This window comes from Bos taurus, chromosome 16 (assembly GCF_002263795.3).
Source record: "Bos taurus isolate L1 Dominette 01449 registration number 42190680 breed Hereford chromosome 16, ARS-UCD2.0, whole genome shotgun sequence".
In the NCBI taxonomy this organism is placed as follows: Eukaryota; Metazoa; Chordata; class Mammalia; order Artiodactyla; family Bovidae; genus Bos; species Bos taurus.
Window position 1 is genome coordinate 54636147 of NC_037343.1, and position 19186 is coordinate 54655332.

The following is a 19186-nucleotide window of genomic DNA, read 5'->3' on the forward strand; positions in this document are numbered from 1 at the left end:
GCATGTTGAGTGCAGCACTTTCACAGCATCATCTTTTATGATTTGAAATAGTTCAACTGGAATTCCATCACCTCCTCTAGCTTTGTTCATAGTGATGCTTCCTAAGGCCTACTTGACTTCGCATTCCAGGATGTCTGGCCCTAGGTGAGTGATCGCACCATTGTAGTTATCTGGGTCATGAAGATCTTTTTTGTATAGTTCTTCTCTGTATTCTTGCCACCTCTTCTTAATATCTATTTGAAGCTGTTTTAATTCTGGAACATTTTTATTATTTTGACCAAATACCCTCCCAAACTGATGTTTTCTAATTTCCCATCCAATATCTGGAAACAATTTCTTCCTTGTCTCACACCCTTGGCTATAACACACCCTAATAGTAAAACTCAATCAATGTTCCTGGAGTGAATCAATGGTTGAGTCTGTGGCTCTCCTCCCCTCATTTAAACTCTCCTGAATGATATTGGATTCAATCAATTCAACTGGTTATAGGCAAAAACCCAATCAGGATTAATCTGATGGACAGTCTGGAATCTAATCAGGCACCACTTTCTGGTTGGCTGTTTGTAGTTGGGCAAGGGGGAAGATGTTATTAAAAAGGCCTTTAAAAGTCTCAGGCACCAAAGAAAAGATGCAGAAACTTTGCCTTCTGGAATTACTATCTGGGATCTCATCCAGTCTTAGGACTGAGCCCATCCTGACAACCACATCAGAGTTGGTAAGTTACTGACCTTAGTTAAGGACTCTCTTACCTTATCTATGGTCAGTGGTCTTGAATTGTGTCATATAGCTCAGGATGGCAGGGAGAGATTTTTTTAGTTAGTCTTTATCCATGTTTTTGTTTTTGTTTTTGTTTTTTGGCGTTGCTATGTCTCCATTAGCTTCATTTGCTCGGGTTTTCTCTGGTTGCACCTAGCAAGGGTTACTCTTGATTGCAGCGCACAAGCTTTTCAGTGCATTGGCTTCTCTTATTTCAGAGCATAGGCTGTAGATGCATGGGCTTCAGTAACTGCAGCATGTGGGCTTGGTAGTTATGGCACACTGACTCAGTTGCTCTGCAGCATGTGGAATTTTCTTGGACTAGGGATCGAACCCATGTCTCTGTATTGGCAGATGGATCCCCATCTGCTGCACCTTGTTAGTGGTAAAGAACCTGCCTGCCAATGCAGGAGACATAATGAGATGAGGGTTCAATCCCTGTGTTGGGAAGACCGTCTGTGTTGCCGTCTATGCTGCTGCTAAGTCGCTTCAGTCATGTCTGACTCTCTGCAACCCCATAGATAGCAGCCCACCAGGCTCCCCCATCCCTGGGATTCTCCAGGCAAGAACACTGGAGTGGGTTGCCATTTCCTTCTCCGATGCGTGAAAGTGAAGTCACTCAGTCGTGTCCGACTCTTCGCAACCCCATGGACTGCAGCCCACCAGGCTCCTCCGTCCATGGGATTTTCCAGGCAAGAGTGCTGGCGTGGGGTGCCATTGCCCTCTCCAGGGCTGCCGTCTATGGGGTCACCCAAAGTCAGACATGACTGAAGCGACTTAGCAGCAGCAGCAGCAGCAGCAGGACCCTAAGAAAGTGTTAAAGTTTTCACCAAAATAATTAGGGTCAGCCTTCAGGCTTGGGGTATCCACTTCCCAGTTCATCATAATAAAGCAAAGCAGTGAATGGAAATTGATGGGCAAGTGTTTGGGCTTCTTCCTCCTTAGTACTTATGAAATTCTTGCTCTGGTCCCTGTAGAAGCAGCATTATGGATTTTCACCCATGAAAACTAGAGTAAAATTCTGGTAAACTGGGGGTCTTCTGGGCTTCCTTCGTGGCTCAGATGGTAAAGAATCTGCCTGTAATGCTGGACACCAATGTTTGATCCCTGAGTTTTCCAGCCCCATGGGAGCAGTGGATATGGCTATGAGTTGGTTCCTCTGAAGAATGGGAATACCAGTGAAAGGGTGCTCATGCTTGCCTTCTTCCCTGCAAGTTTCCACAGGATTCTTTTTGAGCAGAGTCAGAATGAGTATCTGGAATCCACCCAGACTCCTGGACCAAGCGGTGTTGAGCCTGCTGAGGGATGAGGCCTTGGCCATTTCTGCTCTGGAGTATCTGCCCATCGAGCTCTTCCCCCCACTCTTCATGGAAGCCTTCTATGGGAGTTGCAGAGAGACACTGAAGGCCATGGTGCAAGCTTGGCCCTTTGTCCGCCTGCCTCTGGGGGGACTGATGGAGATGCCTCACCTGGGAACCTTACAAGCAATGCTGGATGGACTTGATGTCCTGCTTTCCCAGAAGGATCAACCCAGGTGAGTCTGATTGAAGTAGACTGGTAGAGTCAGGGGAGTCTTTGAAGAGACAGCTGAGGTCAGAGTGTGAATGGCCAAGGGATAGACCAGAGGCTTCTGATGATGCCAATGAGGAAGTACAGAGACTTAGCCATTGCTGAACACACTCTGGGAAATGTTTTCAGGAAGTGTAGGAGTGCCTAAGATGCAAGGGAACCTGAAAGTACACTTTCTGCCTCCTTCTGCTGCTGCTGCTACTAAGTTGCTTCAGTCGTGTCTGACTCTGTGCGACCCCATAGACAGAAGCCCACCAGGCTCCTCCATCCATGGGATTTTCCAAGCAAGAGTACTGGAGTGGGGTGCCATTGCCTTCTCTGCTGCCTCCTTCTGGTGATGCTTAAGGAAGGTGTAGAAGTGGATAAAAGGAAAGATGGAAGGGGAAGAGGAGATGCAGGAAACTGAGGCAGAGAGGGAAGAAGAGGGAAATGTCGAGAATGTGAAGTAAAAGCTCAGGTGGGATGTCTGAGTATCGCCTAAATTCTGAGGCTGTGGTTTTATTTTGGTGGATCTTGAAACCATCTCTACCAATCTACTCTTCCCCCCACAGGAGGTGCAAACTGCAAGTGCTGGATTTAAGAAATACTGGCCAGGACTTCTGGAGAATGTGGTCTGGATCCAGTGTCCAGGTGTCCTCAAGCTCATTAGAAGAACCAGTGGCTAAGAAGAGGCCCAAGGACACATCAGACTTTGGGTCCCTTGGAGGTGTTCATAGAACTTCACATCAATGGAAGGACCATGGATGGATTCCTCACCTACCTCATGAGATGGGTGGAGGAGAGGAAAGCTTCCATACACCTGTGCTGTAAGAAACTAAAGATAGAGTCAATGCCCAGAGACAATATTATGAAGATCCTGAGTATGGTGCAGCTGGACTGTGTTGAGGAGGTGCGAGTACATTGTACCTGGCGGCTGTCCAGCCTGGCTGTGTTTGCTCCTCTCCTGGGCCAGATGAGCAATATGCAGAGACTCCTTCTCTCTCACACAGACATATCCACACTTGAAGATCAGGAGGAGCAGCATGTTGTCCAAATTACTTCTCAGTTCCTCAGGCTGCACTACCTCCAGGATCTCTTTCTGGAATCTGCCTTCTTCCTGGAAGGATGCCTGGACCAGATGCTCAGGTGAGTGTGCACCACTGGCCAGGTAACAGTGAACACAACTCACCACCCCCCTCCCCTCCAGGCACAGAACTCGGTTTCCCTGGTATCTGAGTTGGGGAAGCTTGCACTCTTAGAGCCCAGGGGCCAGGGCAGGGAAAACAGGATAGGGTATCAAAGGAGAATTTCCCTAGAATTTTCGTGCTGTTGTTCAGTCGTTCAGTCATGTACAACTCTTTGTGACCCCATGGACTGCAGCACACCATGCTTCCCTGTCCTTCACTATCTCCTGGAGTTTGCTCAAACTCATGTCCATTAGGTTGATGATGCCATCCAACCATTTCAACCTCTGTCACCCCCTTCTCCTCAAAATTTTCATAGCCCTCCAAATTACAGGAGGGCTATAAGATATAGGCTTGCAGTATTTCTTTATCTACATCAGAAGAAAGGTCGGGGTAGGGGGACATGCAGAGGTTGAGGCACAGTGGCTGGCAAAGTTTAGAAGCAAGGAGCAAAAGCTCCTACTTGATATTTTGTGCCTAGCCCCTGGGGAAAGAGTTCAGGCACCCTAGGAGGGGAATGACAAACCCCTGCCACAGAAGCCTCAGGTGCACTGACTGGGAGAAGGTGCTAAAGGGTCAAGAACGCAGGCCATGCACAGACTATTAAAAAAAAAAGCAACACTTTATTTATTGGTCAAAAAAAACAAAAACCCAAAACCCTCTAGAATGTCAAGCATACTATCTCCTTTGCTGTTCTGTTCTGAACTGTGGTATCACATAACCACCCAAATCAAGGTAGGTGTTCAAGCTGGATAGAGGCTCTGGAAAGGGACACCTTGTAGGTAGCTCTATAGACTAAGCTTTAGGATCTAGTGGTTGGGTATATGATTTCTTCCTTAAGAAGGGATATCTTAATTTAGATGACTTGAAAATAGGTAAGAGAAGGGGAAATTAAAGAGGGAAAACTCCATGTTTGAACATTTCTAAACCAAAGCTCTGTGCTTAACACTTTTGTGATCACAACAAGCCTGTCTCAAATTCCCTGTCTGTAAAAGGCTTTTTGCTCCAGATAAGATAATTGATATATGGGAAATGCATGATTCTGGAGGTGATAGTAGTAGAATAGGAGCCAAAGGGATCATAAAAGCTGGTAGATGGCTTGCAGCTAATGCAGGGATGTAAGTGAGACCCTGCAAAGTGCCATCTTCATGGGATGTTGTGAGGCCTTGCCCAGACTGGTCCTCTATGCATGTCACCCAGAAACCTCACCTGGCTTCTGGGTATGCCTGGGGCCCAGGCATGGGTGGAAGGAAGTCTGAGTAGGAAGCATTTTAAGTATGTCTCTTACTATTAACATTCAGTGATGCCCATTGTTGATTGAGACAAGATGTCGGGCTCTGCTGTGAGCTTGTTCTAGTCCATTCTATGATCTTCATTCATACTCATAAGGAAGCGGAATGTGTTTTACTCTACTACATAGATGAGGAAAGAGAGTTTTCCAGGTTCTGTGAACTTGATCCAGACATACTGTGAAGGTTAAAGGACTCAGGCTTAAATGAGACTGGGAATTCTGGGTAATGATCATTATCAGACGGACAGACCACCCTTGGCCTTTAGCAAATTTCTTGTCTCTCACCTTGAGGTCACCTTCCACCCCAGTTTTTAAGACATTATAATTCTACTTCTCCCCAGGTGCCTGACAAACCCCTTGGACACCCTTGGAATAACTCACTGCCTCCTTACGAATTCAGACTTGATCCATCTTTCCCAGTGTCCGAATATCAGTCAGCTAAAGGGCCTGGATCTGAGTGGTGTCACCCTGACCTACTCTAGTCCTGAGCTCCTTCCAGGTCTGCTGGAGAAAGTTGCAGCCACCCTCCAGGAACTGTACTTAGATCAGTGTGGGATCATGGATTCGCAACTTGAGGCCATCCTGCCTGCCCTGAGCCACTGTTTCCAGCTTAATTTCTTTAGCATACGTGGAAACTTCCTCTCCATGGCCATCATGGATAAGATGCTTCGACACACCTCGGCGCTGCCCAGTTTATGTCAAGAACTGTACCCTGTCCCTCAGGAGAGTTTCAGCTCTCTGGGAATCCTCCAAATGGGGAGACTTGCTCAGTGTCGAGCTGAACTGCTTGAGATTCTGAAGGACTTGGGACGTCCCAGGACCATCTGGATTAGTTCCAGCCCCTGTCCTCACTGTGGAGAGGACACATTCGATCATCCTGAGCCCATCACATATGGCAGTAACACCTCTGCCTAGTTGGGTGCATCGATCAGAAGCTTTCTTCTGAGCATTTGGAAACTGAAATCTATATTACTGGTACTTTGTGAAGGGAAAAGAGACCCATGGTTTCAGACATTTGCTCAGTGTGAATGTAAAAAGGGAAAGTGATCCTGCAGGGGTGCAGGACTGCAGAGGGAATAGCTGATGCTGAGCAGTAATGGAATTTGTGTACATGTGTCCTACAGAGTAAGAATTATAAACCTAAACTTCTGAAGGTGGATTCAAGCTTGTGACCCACATGTTGGAGCTATCCCTGGGTAGATGATTGTAAAGAAATAATCAGAAATAAAGAGACGCTCAGTGTAAACCAACTGCTGCCCTCCATGTATCATCTTTTTTTTTTCCCTCACTTTACATTGCAGGAATCTCCAGATGCAGATTAAAAAAAAATTCAGAGTTTCTGAAACTACCATTTTCACCCATTCTTTATTCTGTCTGAGGCATATCTCCAGAGTTTGCTCAGATTCATGTCCACTGATTCAGTGATGCTATTTAGCCATCTCATCCTCTTCCACCACCTTCCCCTTTTCCCTTCAGTCTTTCCCAGCATCAGAGTCTTTTTCCAATAAGTCAGCTCTTCACAACAGGTGGCCAGAGAATTGGAGCTTCAGCTTCAGCATCAGTCCTTCCAATGAATGTTCAGGGTTGATTTCCTTTAGGATTGACTTGTTTGATCTCCTTGAAATTCAAGGGACTCTCAAGAGTCTTCTTCAGCACCACAGTTTGAAAGCATCAGTTCTTTGGTGCTCAACCTTCTTTATGGTCCAACTCTCATCAATACATGACTACTGGAAAAACCATAGCTTTGACTATACAGACCCTTGTTGTCAAAGTGATGTCTCTGCTTTTTAATACCCTGTCCTAGTTTGCCATAGCTTTCTTTCCAAGGAGCAAGTGTCTTTTAATTTCATGGCTGTAGTCACTGTACACAGTGATTTTGGAGCCCAAGAAAATAAAGTCTGTCAGTGTTTCCACTTTTTCCCCATCTATTTGCATGATGTGATGGAACCTGATGCTATGATCTTAGTTTTTTGAATGTTGAGACTTAAGGGACATCTCTTACCTCCTTACATATTCCTATGTTTGTTCAATGGCTAATACATACAAGGGTGAACATACCCAGTGTCCAATAAGCCATTAGAAAGAAGATTTCTTTGCAGGGCCCTGATTGCTGACTCACACCATGACCTTAGACATGAGTAGTCCCCATGTTTCTCCTCGTGGATCTATAAGTTTCACTTCTTGGCACTTCTGTGTGTTGGGAAATGGCTTTTCTGCACAAGGCATTGCTCACAGTTCTGGAAGTGGTCATCTGCACTGCAGATAAGCTGAGCCTCTGCATCTCACTACCCAGTTACCCCAGTGGGTAATAGTCCTTGAATTATTCTAGTTGGACCTGTGAAGTTATACAAATTTCTCTGAACAAAAAACTAAAACTATATGGGCATGTAACGTGGGTTTGTTTAAATTTCTTATTAAAAATTACATCCTTTGGGGGCTAGGTTATATTAATGAAAGAATGACTTTCATAACACCTTCTGTATCTCCCCATTAAGGAAGATGAGCATAGCATGTTTTGACACCAGATATCAGGATTTATACAAAACATCTTTCAGTTTCCTTGCCTGTGGTAAGACATTTTAGTTGTTAGGGTTCTCCTGAGTAACCACTATTGTGCAGCTGATTGTTGAACAGTGTGTCAGTGAAGGGTGCTACTCCTACTCAGCTGAAAATCCCCGTATAATTTATAGTCTGCCCTCCATTTCCTCATTTCCACATCCTTATTTTCCCCAACCAGATCCTGTAAAATGACATTTACTCTTGATAAATGTTTGTGTGTAAGTCAACTGAGCATTTCAAATCAGTGTTTTCCAGGGTCACTTGTTATGCATATAGGAAGACTTCCATTATGGTAATGGGCTTGCCTGGTTACACAATCTGCTATCTGTAACCTAGACAACCTGCAAAGCCAGTGCTACAACTCAGACTGGGGATTAAAGCTCAAAACTAGGTAAGCTGATGGTGTTAGTCCAAGTCTGAGGCCAAAAACCTAAGAAGCAGGGAACCACCATTTAAATTTCATAGCATGGAGGCTTGAGAGCCAGAAGCTTCAATGTTTGTAGGTAAGAAGAAAGAGAGGAGAAAATTTGCCCTCCTTGCTTCATTTAGAACCCAAGGACTGCGAGATGCCCACTCACAATGGTGAGGGCAGGTCTCTTGACTCAGTCCTTTCCAATGCTTATTTCTTCCAGAAACACCTTCAAACATAACTCTTGTTTTACCAGCACTTTTTTTACATAAGAACATTTACACAAGAAAATTTACCATCATAATGACCCTAAAGAGAAGGCATTCACAGAAAAACTGTCTGCTGAGGTTTCATGGACTGGTGTTGCTGATTCGAGGTGTGGGGGGCGGATATAGGAATGGGGGATCTTAGGCAAGAGCTCAGTTTTTCTGGTGTGCGTGTGTGTGTGTGTGTGTGTGTGTGTGTGTGTGTAAAGGAAGACAATGATACAAACCTAGATCCTGGGATTTTCTAGGATTCAATGAGATGAAGCACTTGAGAGCTTGGCTACCAACCTGGCATATAGTAAGGCACTAATTAAATGGGTCTTTTCCTACTTTTTCCCTCCTTGCCACATGTAAGTTATTTCAATGTCTTTTTATGTCTCATGTTACCTGAATAAACCAGACATTATTTATTCATTCACCTACAGAAAGACATCTTAATTGCTTCCTCGGTTTGCCACTACACTCTGTGGTCCCACAAATGAACAGCAAGCCTGATGAGCAGTAAAAGTTTATAACTTCCTGAAAATCTTTAAAGTCAGTTTATAGTGAAATGTTATTTTGGACTGAAATGCAAATCTGGGGAATGTCAACTTTAGCTGGCTATCAATAACACAAATAAGTTGGATATGGAAGAAATAACACTTGTGGTCAACACATTGCACCATGTAAACTGCATATGCGCCTGTAACCAGACAGGACCCTATGCGGCATTCCTGGACTGATCCTCCACCAAGTACTCCTCCTGCCTCTTGTTTGTAGAGAAGCTTTAGGCTCCTATGAACCTGTAACAGGACAGGACCCTATGGGGCATTCCTGGAGCTGATCCCCCACCAAGTTCTCCTCCTGCCTCTTGTTTGTAGAGAACCTTTAGGCTTCTAGGTCTTCCTCAAGTTCCAAAGAATAAATATAAACAGAAAATATGAGAAAATGGGGAAACAGGGGGAAACAAGCAACAGACAATAATAATAGTTTAGCCATTCATCAAATTCAAGGATCTTGAAAACCTCTTCAAGGGCTACAGATAATATCTGAGCCATGTTCTTGAGCTGTTTGTAGACACTGAAACTCCCACCAGGTGGAAGAAGTTAACAGCATGCTGACCAGAAGCGAGTAGACCATAGACCAATTGGAAGAAGAAGGTTGATGAAGTTGGCTTCCAATTACATCATCACCAACTAATCAGAAGATTGCCTTGGAGCTGCTCCCCACAGCACTCTCCCTCACTCTGTATTCAAAAGTCTTTTCCTGAAAGTCATCCGGAAATTTTGCCCTTTTGAGCAAGTGGTTGTCCCTGTTCTTTGTTCAGTGCCTGTAATAAATTCTGCACTTTTCTCTGCCATCCCCATGTTAGTATATTAGCTTCACTGCATTGTGGTGAGCAAGCAGGTTTGATTCAGTAATTAGGGACAACTTTTTTTGTTTTCCATGCTTTTGTTGGTTATGCCCAAGGAAGACAGGGTGATATTCTCATTGTAAAAATCCCAATGATACAGACAGAACAAGCCTTTCCACTATACTTCCTCCTCATCCAAGGCCCTTCTCTAGTTTGCACCTCCTGTGGGGAAACAGCAGATGGGGTGTAATGCTTTAAGATTCACATAGAATGAAATCACAGTCTCAGAATTTTAGGCAACACTCAGACTTCCCATGTGTGCTTTTATTTCACATTCCTAACATCACCTGCTGCTTGGCCCTCTTCTTCTCTCTCTGCCTCACCTTCCTCCATCTCCTTTTGCCCTTCCGTTTTCTCTGGCTTTCTACTTCCAGTGCCCTTAGGCATCCCTGGGAGAAGGCTGGGACATGTACTTGCATGTTCTCTTGCATTTTAGGCACTCCTGCACTGTTGGAAAGCATTTCTCAAAGTGAACTGAGCAATAGCCAAGGCCTCTGAGCTTCTTCTTTGGCATCTTCAGAAACCTCTGGTCCATCCCTTGGCCAGCCACTCTTATGACACCAGCTGTCTCTTCAGGATGTCTAGGACCTTACCAGGATACTTGGATCAGACTCACCTGGGGCGATCCTTCTGGGCAAGCAGGAAGCCAAGCCCATCCAACACTGCTTGTAGGTTCCCTAGTGAAACATCTGCATCACACCCCTCCTCCCGCAAAGGCAGGCAGACATAGGGCCAGGCTTGCACCATGGCCTTCAAGGTCTCACTGTGTCTCCAAAGGAGGTTGAAATAAACAGTGGTGAGAAGAGCTCTGTGGGCAGATACTCCAAAGTGGAGATGGCTGAGGCCTCGTCCCTCAGTAGGCTCATTGCTGCCAGGTCCAGGAGTCTGAGAGCATTCCAGACACTCGTGCTGACTCTGCTCTAAAAAGAATCCTATGAATATTTGCAGGGAATAAGTCATCCTTCTCAGGCTGAGTATGACCTTCATGTGTATGACCTTCTCCTCAACCTTTAGAGGAAGCAAATCAGGGCCATAGTCATTGCTCTGGCAGTGGTGGAAGAGCCTTTGTTTACACAAATTATATTCTGGGCTCTTTTGGCACAATAACTTAGGTTCACCGATTCTGGCACCATAAGTAATATCTTGCAAGTATCATGGATATGGAAACATCAACCACTACCCTGTTCATTTTTTTCCACATCTTTGTTTAATCATGCCTTACTTGGAAGTGGGTACTATGAGTGTAAAACAATCTATTTTGGGGAAAAACTCTCAGACTATACTTAGACCCCTAATCTGTGGGAATAGGAGGGTCATGTGAACCAACAGGGCCTCCATCCTCAGTTCCCACAAGCAACCTGGCTGGGAAAGCTTAAGGAGATACCACCAAAATGAATGCTATTTGTTCTCAAACTAATTTTTTTAAATGTCAGGAAATAAAATTCCAAATAGATATTTTTTATTAAAAAGTAACTCTGGTAGGTTAAAGTGTTTTAAAATGATACACATCAAATTACAGATCAAGATGTTTGCTGTTAATAGCAAAGCTACACTTAGAGGCAAAACCAAAACCTTAAATCTATTCACTGAAAAGGAAGAAAAAGGAAAATCTCCCTGCCATGCCTAACTCCATGCCATCATTCAAGACCAGGTTACCACAGGGGAAAGCTCGATGTCCTTAACTGAAACTGTTATCTTACCAGCTCTGCTGTGGCTGGCAGGATATGCAGACCTCTGTTCTGTTGGAGAACCCAGGCAGTGACCACAGAGCAAGAAAATTCTGAATCTCTTCCTTGGTAACAAAGACCTTTCTAGACCTTTCTAATCACATTTTCCATCTTTTCAACTACTACCTTCCAATCAGAAAGTCATACCTAATTGTATTCTAGACTATCAGGTTAATCATGGTTGTATCTTTGTCTTTACTCAGATGAATTGACAGAATCACATATTCATTCAAAAAAGAGAAAGTGTGGGTAGAGGGCATGACAGTCAAGGAATCATTCCTGGATTTGCTCTACAAACACTGATTGAGTTTTCCTAATAGGAGCACTCCATAGCCCTAGGTGTGAGACAGGAGGAGTTTAGTATCTTCCTTAAGGAGACTAATAATAAAAATAAATAAATAAAACTAAAAGCATTATTATTGGGGATTTTTGACAGATCAAAATAACCAAAATGTCCCAGAATTAGAACAACTTCCTAAAGACAATGGTTTCTTTCTCCTTAAAATCTGAATATAAACAAGTCCTTGTATCAAGTTGCCACCTGTTATGTGGGCAACATAGCAGATCATGAACCAATCAAGGAGCAAGAGAAAAGCAATTGGGGATACGGTTGGCTTAAAGTCATGGCTTCTCTGAAGGAAGAAGATTATGGCTTCTCTCAGCTCATAATCACGGTGACAAGTAAGGATGGCAGCTGAGGAGAATGCAGCTGAGTATATCTAAAAGTACCCAGTGAATGACCCAAACAGTGTGAAATTTTTTTTTTCCTATTAGGTAGGATCAAGATTAAAATTTTTTCTCTGAATGGAGACTAGAAATTTAAAGGGAGTAACAAAGAGGAGATATTGTTAATCTTTAAGCTCTTTACTTTCCAGAATGATGGGATCAGCTCAGCAAATTGGCTTAAAAACACTAAATCTGAGAGTGTGAGTGGAGAGTGAGGTACCCAGCCCTGGGAACTCAGACATTTCCAAGTCTGAGGGCCACTGAGGGTGGACACTGTTGTCTCTTTGGAAACTTGGAGCCAGGGGAGAAACTAACGTGGGTCAGTTGCAAATAACCTTGTCCTCAACGTGGCAGCTGTTCAACCTCTTCACAGATCACTTCTTGTCATGGCAAAGGGGCTTGCATAACTCATGAAGCTATGAGTCATGCCATACAGGGCCACCCAAGATGGACAGGTCACAGTGAAGAGTTCTGACAAAATGTGATCCACTGGAGGAGGGAGTGGCAAACCACCCCAGGATACTTGCCATGAGAACCTCATGAACTGTATAAAAAGACAAAAAGATATGACGCCGAAGATGAGTCCCCCAGGTCAGAAGGTGTCAAATTTGCTACTGGGGAAGAGAGAAGGACAACTACTAATACCCTCAGAAAGAATGAAGGGTCTGAGCCAAAGCAGAAATGACCTTCAGTTGTGGATATGTCTGGTGATGAAAATAAAATCTGATGCTGCAAAGAACAATATTGCATAGGAACCTAGAATGTTAGTTAGGTCCATGAAACAAGGTAAATTGGAAGTGGTCAAGCAGGAGATGATAAGAATAAATATAGGCATCTTAGGAATCAGACAACTAAAATGGATGGGAATGAGTGAATTTAATTCAGATGACCATTGTATCTACTACCGGAAAAGGCAATGGCACCCCACTCCAGTACTCTTGCCTGGAAAATCCTGTGGACAGAGGAGTCTGGTAGGCTGCAGTCCATGGGGTCGCTAGGAGTCGGACATGACTGAGCGACTTCACTTTCACTTTTCACTTTTCACTTTCATGCATTGGAGAAGGAAATGGCAACCCACTCCAGTGTTCTTGCCTGGAGAATCCCAGGGATGGGGGAGCCTGGTGGGCTGCCATCTATGGGGTCGCACAGAGTCGGACACGACTGAAGTGACTTAGCAGCAGTAGCAGCATATCTACTACTGTGGGCAAAAATCCCATAGAAGAAATGCAGTAGCCCTCATAACCAACAGAAGAGTCCAAAATGCAATATTTGGGTGAACCTCAAAAATAATAGAATGATCTCTGTTCATTTCCAAGGCGAGCCATTCAATATCACAGTAATTCACATGTATGCCTCTACCACTGATGCCAAAGAAGCTGAAGGTGATCAGTTCTGTGAAGATCTAGAAGACCTAGAACTAACACCAAAAAAAAAAAAAAATATTCTATTCTTCATTGGGGATTGGAATGCAAAAGTAGGAAGTCAAGAGATACCTGTAGTAACAGGAAAGTTTGGCCACGGAGAACAAAATGAAGCAGGGCAAAGGTTAACTGAATTCTGCCAAGAGAATGCACTGGTCATAGCAAACACCCTTTTTCAACAACACGAGATGACTTTACACATGGACATCACCAAATGCTCAATACCAAAATCAAATTGATTACATTCTACGTAGCCAAAGATAGCAAAGCTGTATACAATCAGCAAAGACAAAACCTGGAGCTGACTGTGGCTCAGATCTTCAACTTCTCATAGCAAAATTCTGGCTTAAACTAAAGAAAGCAGGGAAAACCATTAGGTCAGCCAGGTATGATTTAAATCAAATCCCCTATAGATATGCAGTGCAGGTGATGAATAGATTCAAGGGATTAGATGTAGTAAACAGTGTGCCTGAAGATCTATGGACAGAGGTCCATATTGTACAGGAGGCAGTGAACAAATCATACCAAAGAAATAGAAAAGCAAGAAGGCAAAGTGTTTATCTGAGGAAGCTTTACAAATAGCTGAAGAAAGAAGAGAAGTGAAAGGCTAGGGAGAAAGGAAGAGATAAATCCAACTGAATGCAGAATTCCAAAGAACAGCAAAGAGAGATAAGAAGGTCTTCTTCAATGAACAGTGCATAAAAATAGAGGGAAACAACGGAAGGGGAAAGACTAGATATCTCTTTGGGAAAATCAGAAATATCAAGGGAATATTTCACCTAAAATGGGCACAATAAAGGACAGAAGCGGTAAAAGTCTAGTAGACACTGAAGAGATCAAGGAGAGATGGAAAGAATACATGGAAGAACTGTACAAAAAAGATCTTAATGACCTGCTCCCTTAAGGAAAGCTATAGCAAAACATAATACATTAAAAAGCAGAGACACCGCTTTTCTGACAAAGGTCCATATAATCAAAACTATTGTTTTTCCAGTAGTCATGTATGGATGTGAGAGCTGGACCATAAATAAAGCTGAGCTCCAAAGAATTGATGATTTCAGACTGTGGTGCTGGAGAAGACTCTTAAGAGTCTCTCGAACTGCAAGGAGATCAAACCAGTCAATCCAAAAGGAAATCAACCCTGAATATTCATTGGAACTACTGTCGCTGAAGCTGAAACTCCAAACTTTGGCCACCTGAAGCAAAAGCCAACACACTGGAAAAGAGCCTGATGCTGGGAAAGATTGAAAGTAAAAGGAGAAGGGGGTGGTAGAGGATGGGATGGGTGGATAGCATCATCATTGGCTCACATGAATGTGAACCAATTCCAGGAGACAGTGGAGGAGAGAGGGAGTTCTCATGCTGCAGTCCATGGGGTCACAAAGAGTCAGACATGACTTAGTGACAGAACTACAACAACAAAAGGTATCCCGCCGCACCTGTCAAGCTCCCTTTCATTGTTCAAGTAAATTGCCTACCCTGCAAGCATTCCCTAGCTTGGACAGTACATTACAGGACTTCTTCCTCCACCTCTTTAGATAACTCGTCTGACATACAGGAAACTATAGAGCAATAATTCTTTGAGTTTTGTTTTTTTCAGATCATGGATCTAGGCTTTCCCAGTTCAAACCAGTCAAAACCATAGAACTTTCAAGTGGGCCTGCATAAATGTACAGTAGATGATTTTTTTTTTTCAGAAGAAAGTCAAAAACTCCATCCACAGATCACACTAATGCCACCATCTTCTGAACAAGTATTCCATAAAAAAGCATGTAACTCAGATGCACCTGCACAAAGCTGTGATTTCCTCACCTTTTTTCCTGCCTTCAATCACCTTGCCCTGTCCCTTTGAGCTCCTTACACTCTGCACCCATAAATATCCCTACTCACCTGCCTTTGAAGTGATAGGGCTCAGACTTCTCATGTTTCCTCATGATTGCCTTGTAAATAACCCCTTTATCAGCTTCAAATTTCAGAATTTAGCATTTGGCTTGCTGGACTTCCCTCGTAGCTCAGATGGTAAAGAATCCACCTGCAATGCAGGAGACCCTGGTTCGATTCTTACAGAGTGAAGATCTGCTGGAGAAGGGATAGGCTACCCACTCCAGTATTCTTGGGCTTCCCTGGTGGCTCAGCTGGTAAAGAATCCACGTACAATGCAGGAGACCTGGGTTCAATCTCTGGGTTGGGAAGATCCCCTGGAGAAGGGAAAGGCTACCCACTCCAGTATTCTGGCCTGGGGAATTCCATGGACTTTATAGTCCATGGGGTCACAAAGAGTTAGACACAACTGAATGACTTTCACTTCACTTGCTGACCGCCATACTGAGTATGCTCCATTTTGTCTATTAACTTATGAACAACGAAAGAAATAAGCAGAGAGGTAAGAGACCCTCCAGACAGAATAAAGAATGTGCAGGAATGGTAAGGTTTTGGATCATATACAACTCAGTGCCTTTTTTAAAAATCACTAACTGGAGATTGCTGAGGTATAAACTGAAAAAGAGAGTAATAGATCATGGAAGGCAGCAGTCAGTTTTCAATGAGGGTCTCTATTTCTAACAATTGCTTTACAAATATCTACCCAGGGAAAATTTTACCATGTGGGTCTCAAACCTGTATCCAGCTCCAGAAACTGAGGTTCATATTTGATTGTATAAACACATATTCCCAAAAGTTCTGTCACATCCCAGAGCCTACATTTCACCTTGCAATCCTGCACCTCCGCTGTATCAGCTTTCCATTTCCCATTCACATTGAGCTGATGTCTGAAATCATGGATTGGTTTCCTTTCATGATGCATCTATTGCCTAGATTTTAGTTTCCAAATGCCCAGAGGAAAGCTTTGACAGATGTATCCAACTAGGCAGATGTATAACAGTGGTACAGAAAGTGCTCCTCAGAATAGAATGTTTTATTGCCCCAGAGAAGACATTGGGCAGGAGCTAAGCCAGATGGCCCTTGGAAATCCTAAATCCCGCATAATCTCAATGAGTTTATCCCAAAGCTGGGCCAGTCAGCACAGGTGGAGGGCTCCATGAGGGCTGTAACTCTCCTGAGAGGCAGGATAAAACTCCTCACTTTAGTTGATCAGCCCAGCGGTGTGACTCAGCAGTTTCTCCATTATGGCCATAGAGAGAACATTCCCACACAGACTGAAGGTCCTGAGCTGGGAACAGCAGCTCAGAACAGGCAGGATGGACTCAAGTTGGGACTCTGTGATCCCACACTGCTCTAAGTTCAGTTCCTAGAGGGTGGCTGCAACTTGCTCCGGAAGAACGTGGAGGATCTCAATACTAAAGTTGATCATGGTGACACCACTCAGATCCAGGCCTTTGAGCTGATGAATGTTTGGGTGCTGGGACAGATGGGTCAGGTCTGATTCTGTAAGCCAGCACTTAGTTATTGCCAAGTGGTCCAAGGGGGTCCTCAGGCATCTGGGGAGAGAACCAGCAATTAGATCTGAGAAACCAGGAAGGCAGCTGAGCTAAAGTTGTCAGATAGGTGATTGGCCCAAAGTCAAAGTCATACTAACAGCCTTCTGAAGGTCAGTACCCAGAATGACCAGTCTAATTTTAGCCTGACATTCCATCTCCACATCACCTGTAAACCATCTGCAGTTCTGTATGATCTCTGGCTTCTGCTCTAATTCCATCCTCTTAGAATCATGCATTTCTTAAATATTAACTAACTTACCTGGAGCAAAAGACAACATTTTAGGGACTAGTAATTTGAAATAAGTCCATTGTGTTCAGAAACCTTGTGAGCACAGAGCTCTTCTCTCTGTCTCTCTCCCTCACTTTTTCTTTTTTTTTCTGGCTGTACCACATATGAAGTTTATGCAATCTTACTTCCCCCGTGAGGGATCAAACCTGGACATTGAGCCTTGAAAGAATAGAGTCCTAACCATGGACAACCAGGAAATTTCCAAGAAATTCTCTTAAAATTGCTCAGGTCTGAGGTGATTTCCCTTCTTTAATGCTTTCTTCACTTACCTGTTTTCCTAAGTCATCTGACATAAGATTTCCCTTCTTAAGGAAGAACTCATGTCCACCCTCACTGGATCAAAACCACCCCATCCTTAGCTTTCTAATATGGCAGTGGTTTAGTTGCTAAGTCGTGTCCGACTCTTGCAACCCCATGGACTGTAACCTGCCAGGCTCCTCTGTCCATGGGATTCTCCAGGTAAGAATACTGGAGTGGGTTGCCATTTCCTTTTCCAGGGGATCTTCCCGACCCAGGGATTAAACCTAGGTCTCCTGCATTGCAGGCTGACTCTTTACCTACTGGGCTATGAGGGAAAACCTAGTATGGTGTCCCTGCTTGTTCTTCTACCTTAATTTCAGAGGTGAGGTGATACCACAGCTCAGGAGAAAGCAGCTAGGGACCCTGTGTACCTGGCATGCCAGTGATGTGTTCGCTGTTACCCAGCCAGCGGTCCACACTCACTGAGCATCTGGTCCAGGCAGCCTTCAAGGAAGGAGAGTCCAGATAGAGATACTGGAGATGTCGCAGCTTGAGAAACTCAGAGGTAAATTGGACAACTTGCTGCTGCTACTCCTGCACTTTGGGCTCTTTGGGAACTTGGAGCCAGAGAAGATATAAAGCTGGCTCGGTCCCAAATAACCCTGTCATCCAAAGGTAAGTGCTACCAGGAAAGGTTTTCTTTAAGTTTCGTTTTCTTTTCTCACTGAGGACACTTTGCAGATGACAAATTTTCCCAGCCATATTTCAGGGGTCTTAGAAGTCAAATAAACCATAATTTCAAAGGACGCTTTTCAAGTATATTTAGATCACTACTGTTTCCTCAGACCTAGCTAAGTTCCACACAGATTCTGATCAAGGTGACACCTTAGGCACAGAAATAAAATTCTTGTTTTCTCTTCATAAATAACAACAACTTTTCTACACTAAATACATAAGTTCTTATTGGTGTTTAATGTTCTACCACATTCAGGGGTGACTCCTACTTTGGGATACATCATATAAAGATTTCTTTGAAATTTAAGGTCATGCATAAAGGGAGACCATTTATTCTATAAGAATTTTCCATGCATCTCACCCACCCGTTATTTGATACTTGAACAATTCTTATACACCTGTGGCCACCAAAGTGAAGACACTCTGAAGAAGCTCTACAGTAAAAATTAAACACAACAATCTTATTTAACTATGCTTCAATAATTAAAAAAAAAAAACAACTTGGGGCTTCTGTGGTGGTCCAGTGGTTAAGAATAATCTTACAATGCAGGGATACTGGTTCAATCCCTGGCCCAGGAAGATCTGGCCTGCCACAGGGCAACAGCTACTGAATCTGAACTCTGGAGCCTTTGAGTTCCAACTCCTGAGCCCATGGGCAACAACAACTTAAACCTGTGCACCCTAGAGCCTGTGCTCCTAAACAAGAGTAGTCCCCACAGTGAGAAGCCCAATCAGCACAACTAAGAGCAGGCCCTGTTCGCCACAACTAGGGAAAGCCCACGCAGCAGTGAAGACCTAGCACAGCCAAAAATAGGAATCAATCAACCAGAAAAGAATTCTCTGAAGAAAACTCGTGGGCTAATATGAGAAACTCCAACAGTGGCCGGACTCCAAGTTGGTCATTCTCAGGTATGTGGGAATCTGAGGGATATTCAGAACCTTTCCTGCCTGAGTAGTCATCAGTTGTGGAAGTTGTGCCAAAGAAAATTATAGACAGACACAGCTTTAAGTCTGAAGGCAAATTTTATTCAGCCCCATGACAATAGTGGGCCAAATGGGGTTCTTTTGACATTCCAAATTTGATAGTTTTGCACACACAGTTAGGAAAAGCCAACTTGATAAAATACTTTTTCCAGAATTCTAACCTTAAAGAAACAAAAGTCCTTTTAGGAGTAACTTGCATTTATCTCCCTATTTCTTTGAGA

The 19186-nt window shown here is 43.8% G+C and overlaps 1 protein-coding gene across 1 annotated transcript; it reads left to right on the forward strand.

Annotated features, from left to right (window-relative positions):
• The first annotated feature begins 1871 nt into the window (after window positions 1-1871).
• On the forward strand, window positions 1872-5694 carry LOC530538 (PRAME family member 27). The gene is made up of 4 exons (XM_024976571.2): window positions 1872-2290; window positions 2877-2957; window positions 2995-3450; window positions 5121-5694. Exons 1-4 carry the CDS (start codon window positions 1923-1925, stop codon window positions 5692-5694), a joined length of 1479 nt encoding a protein of 492 aa, XP_024832339.2. The 5' UTR covers window positions 1872-1922.
• The last annotated feature ends 13492 nt before the right edge of the window (window positions 5695-19186 follow it).

Excerpts from the sequence above, each read along its gene's own strand:
- LOC530538 (XM_024976571.2), top strand. The coding sequence starts at position 1,923 with ATGGGAATACCAGTGAAAGGGTGCTCATGCTTGCCTTCTTCCCTGCAA. Across the intron at positions 2,291-2,876 it reads TCCCAGAAGGATCAACCCAG|GAGGTGCAAACTGCAAGTGC; the intron begins GTGAGTCTGATT and ends TTCCCCCCACAG. Across the intron at positions 2,958-2,994 it reads TCTGGATCCAGTGTCCAGGT|AGGCCCAAGGACACATCAGA; the intron begins GTCCTCAAGCTC and ends GTGGCTAAGAAG.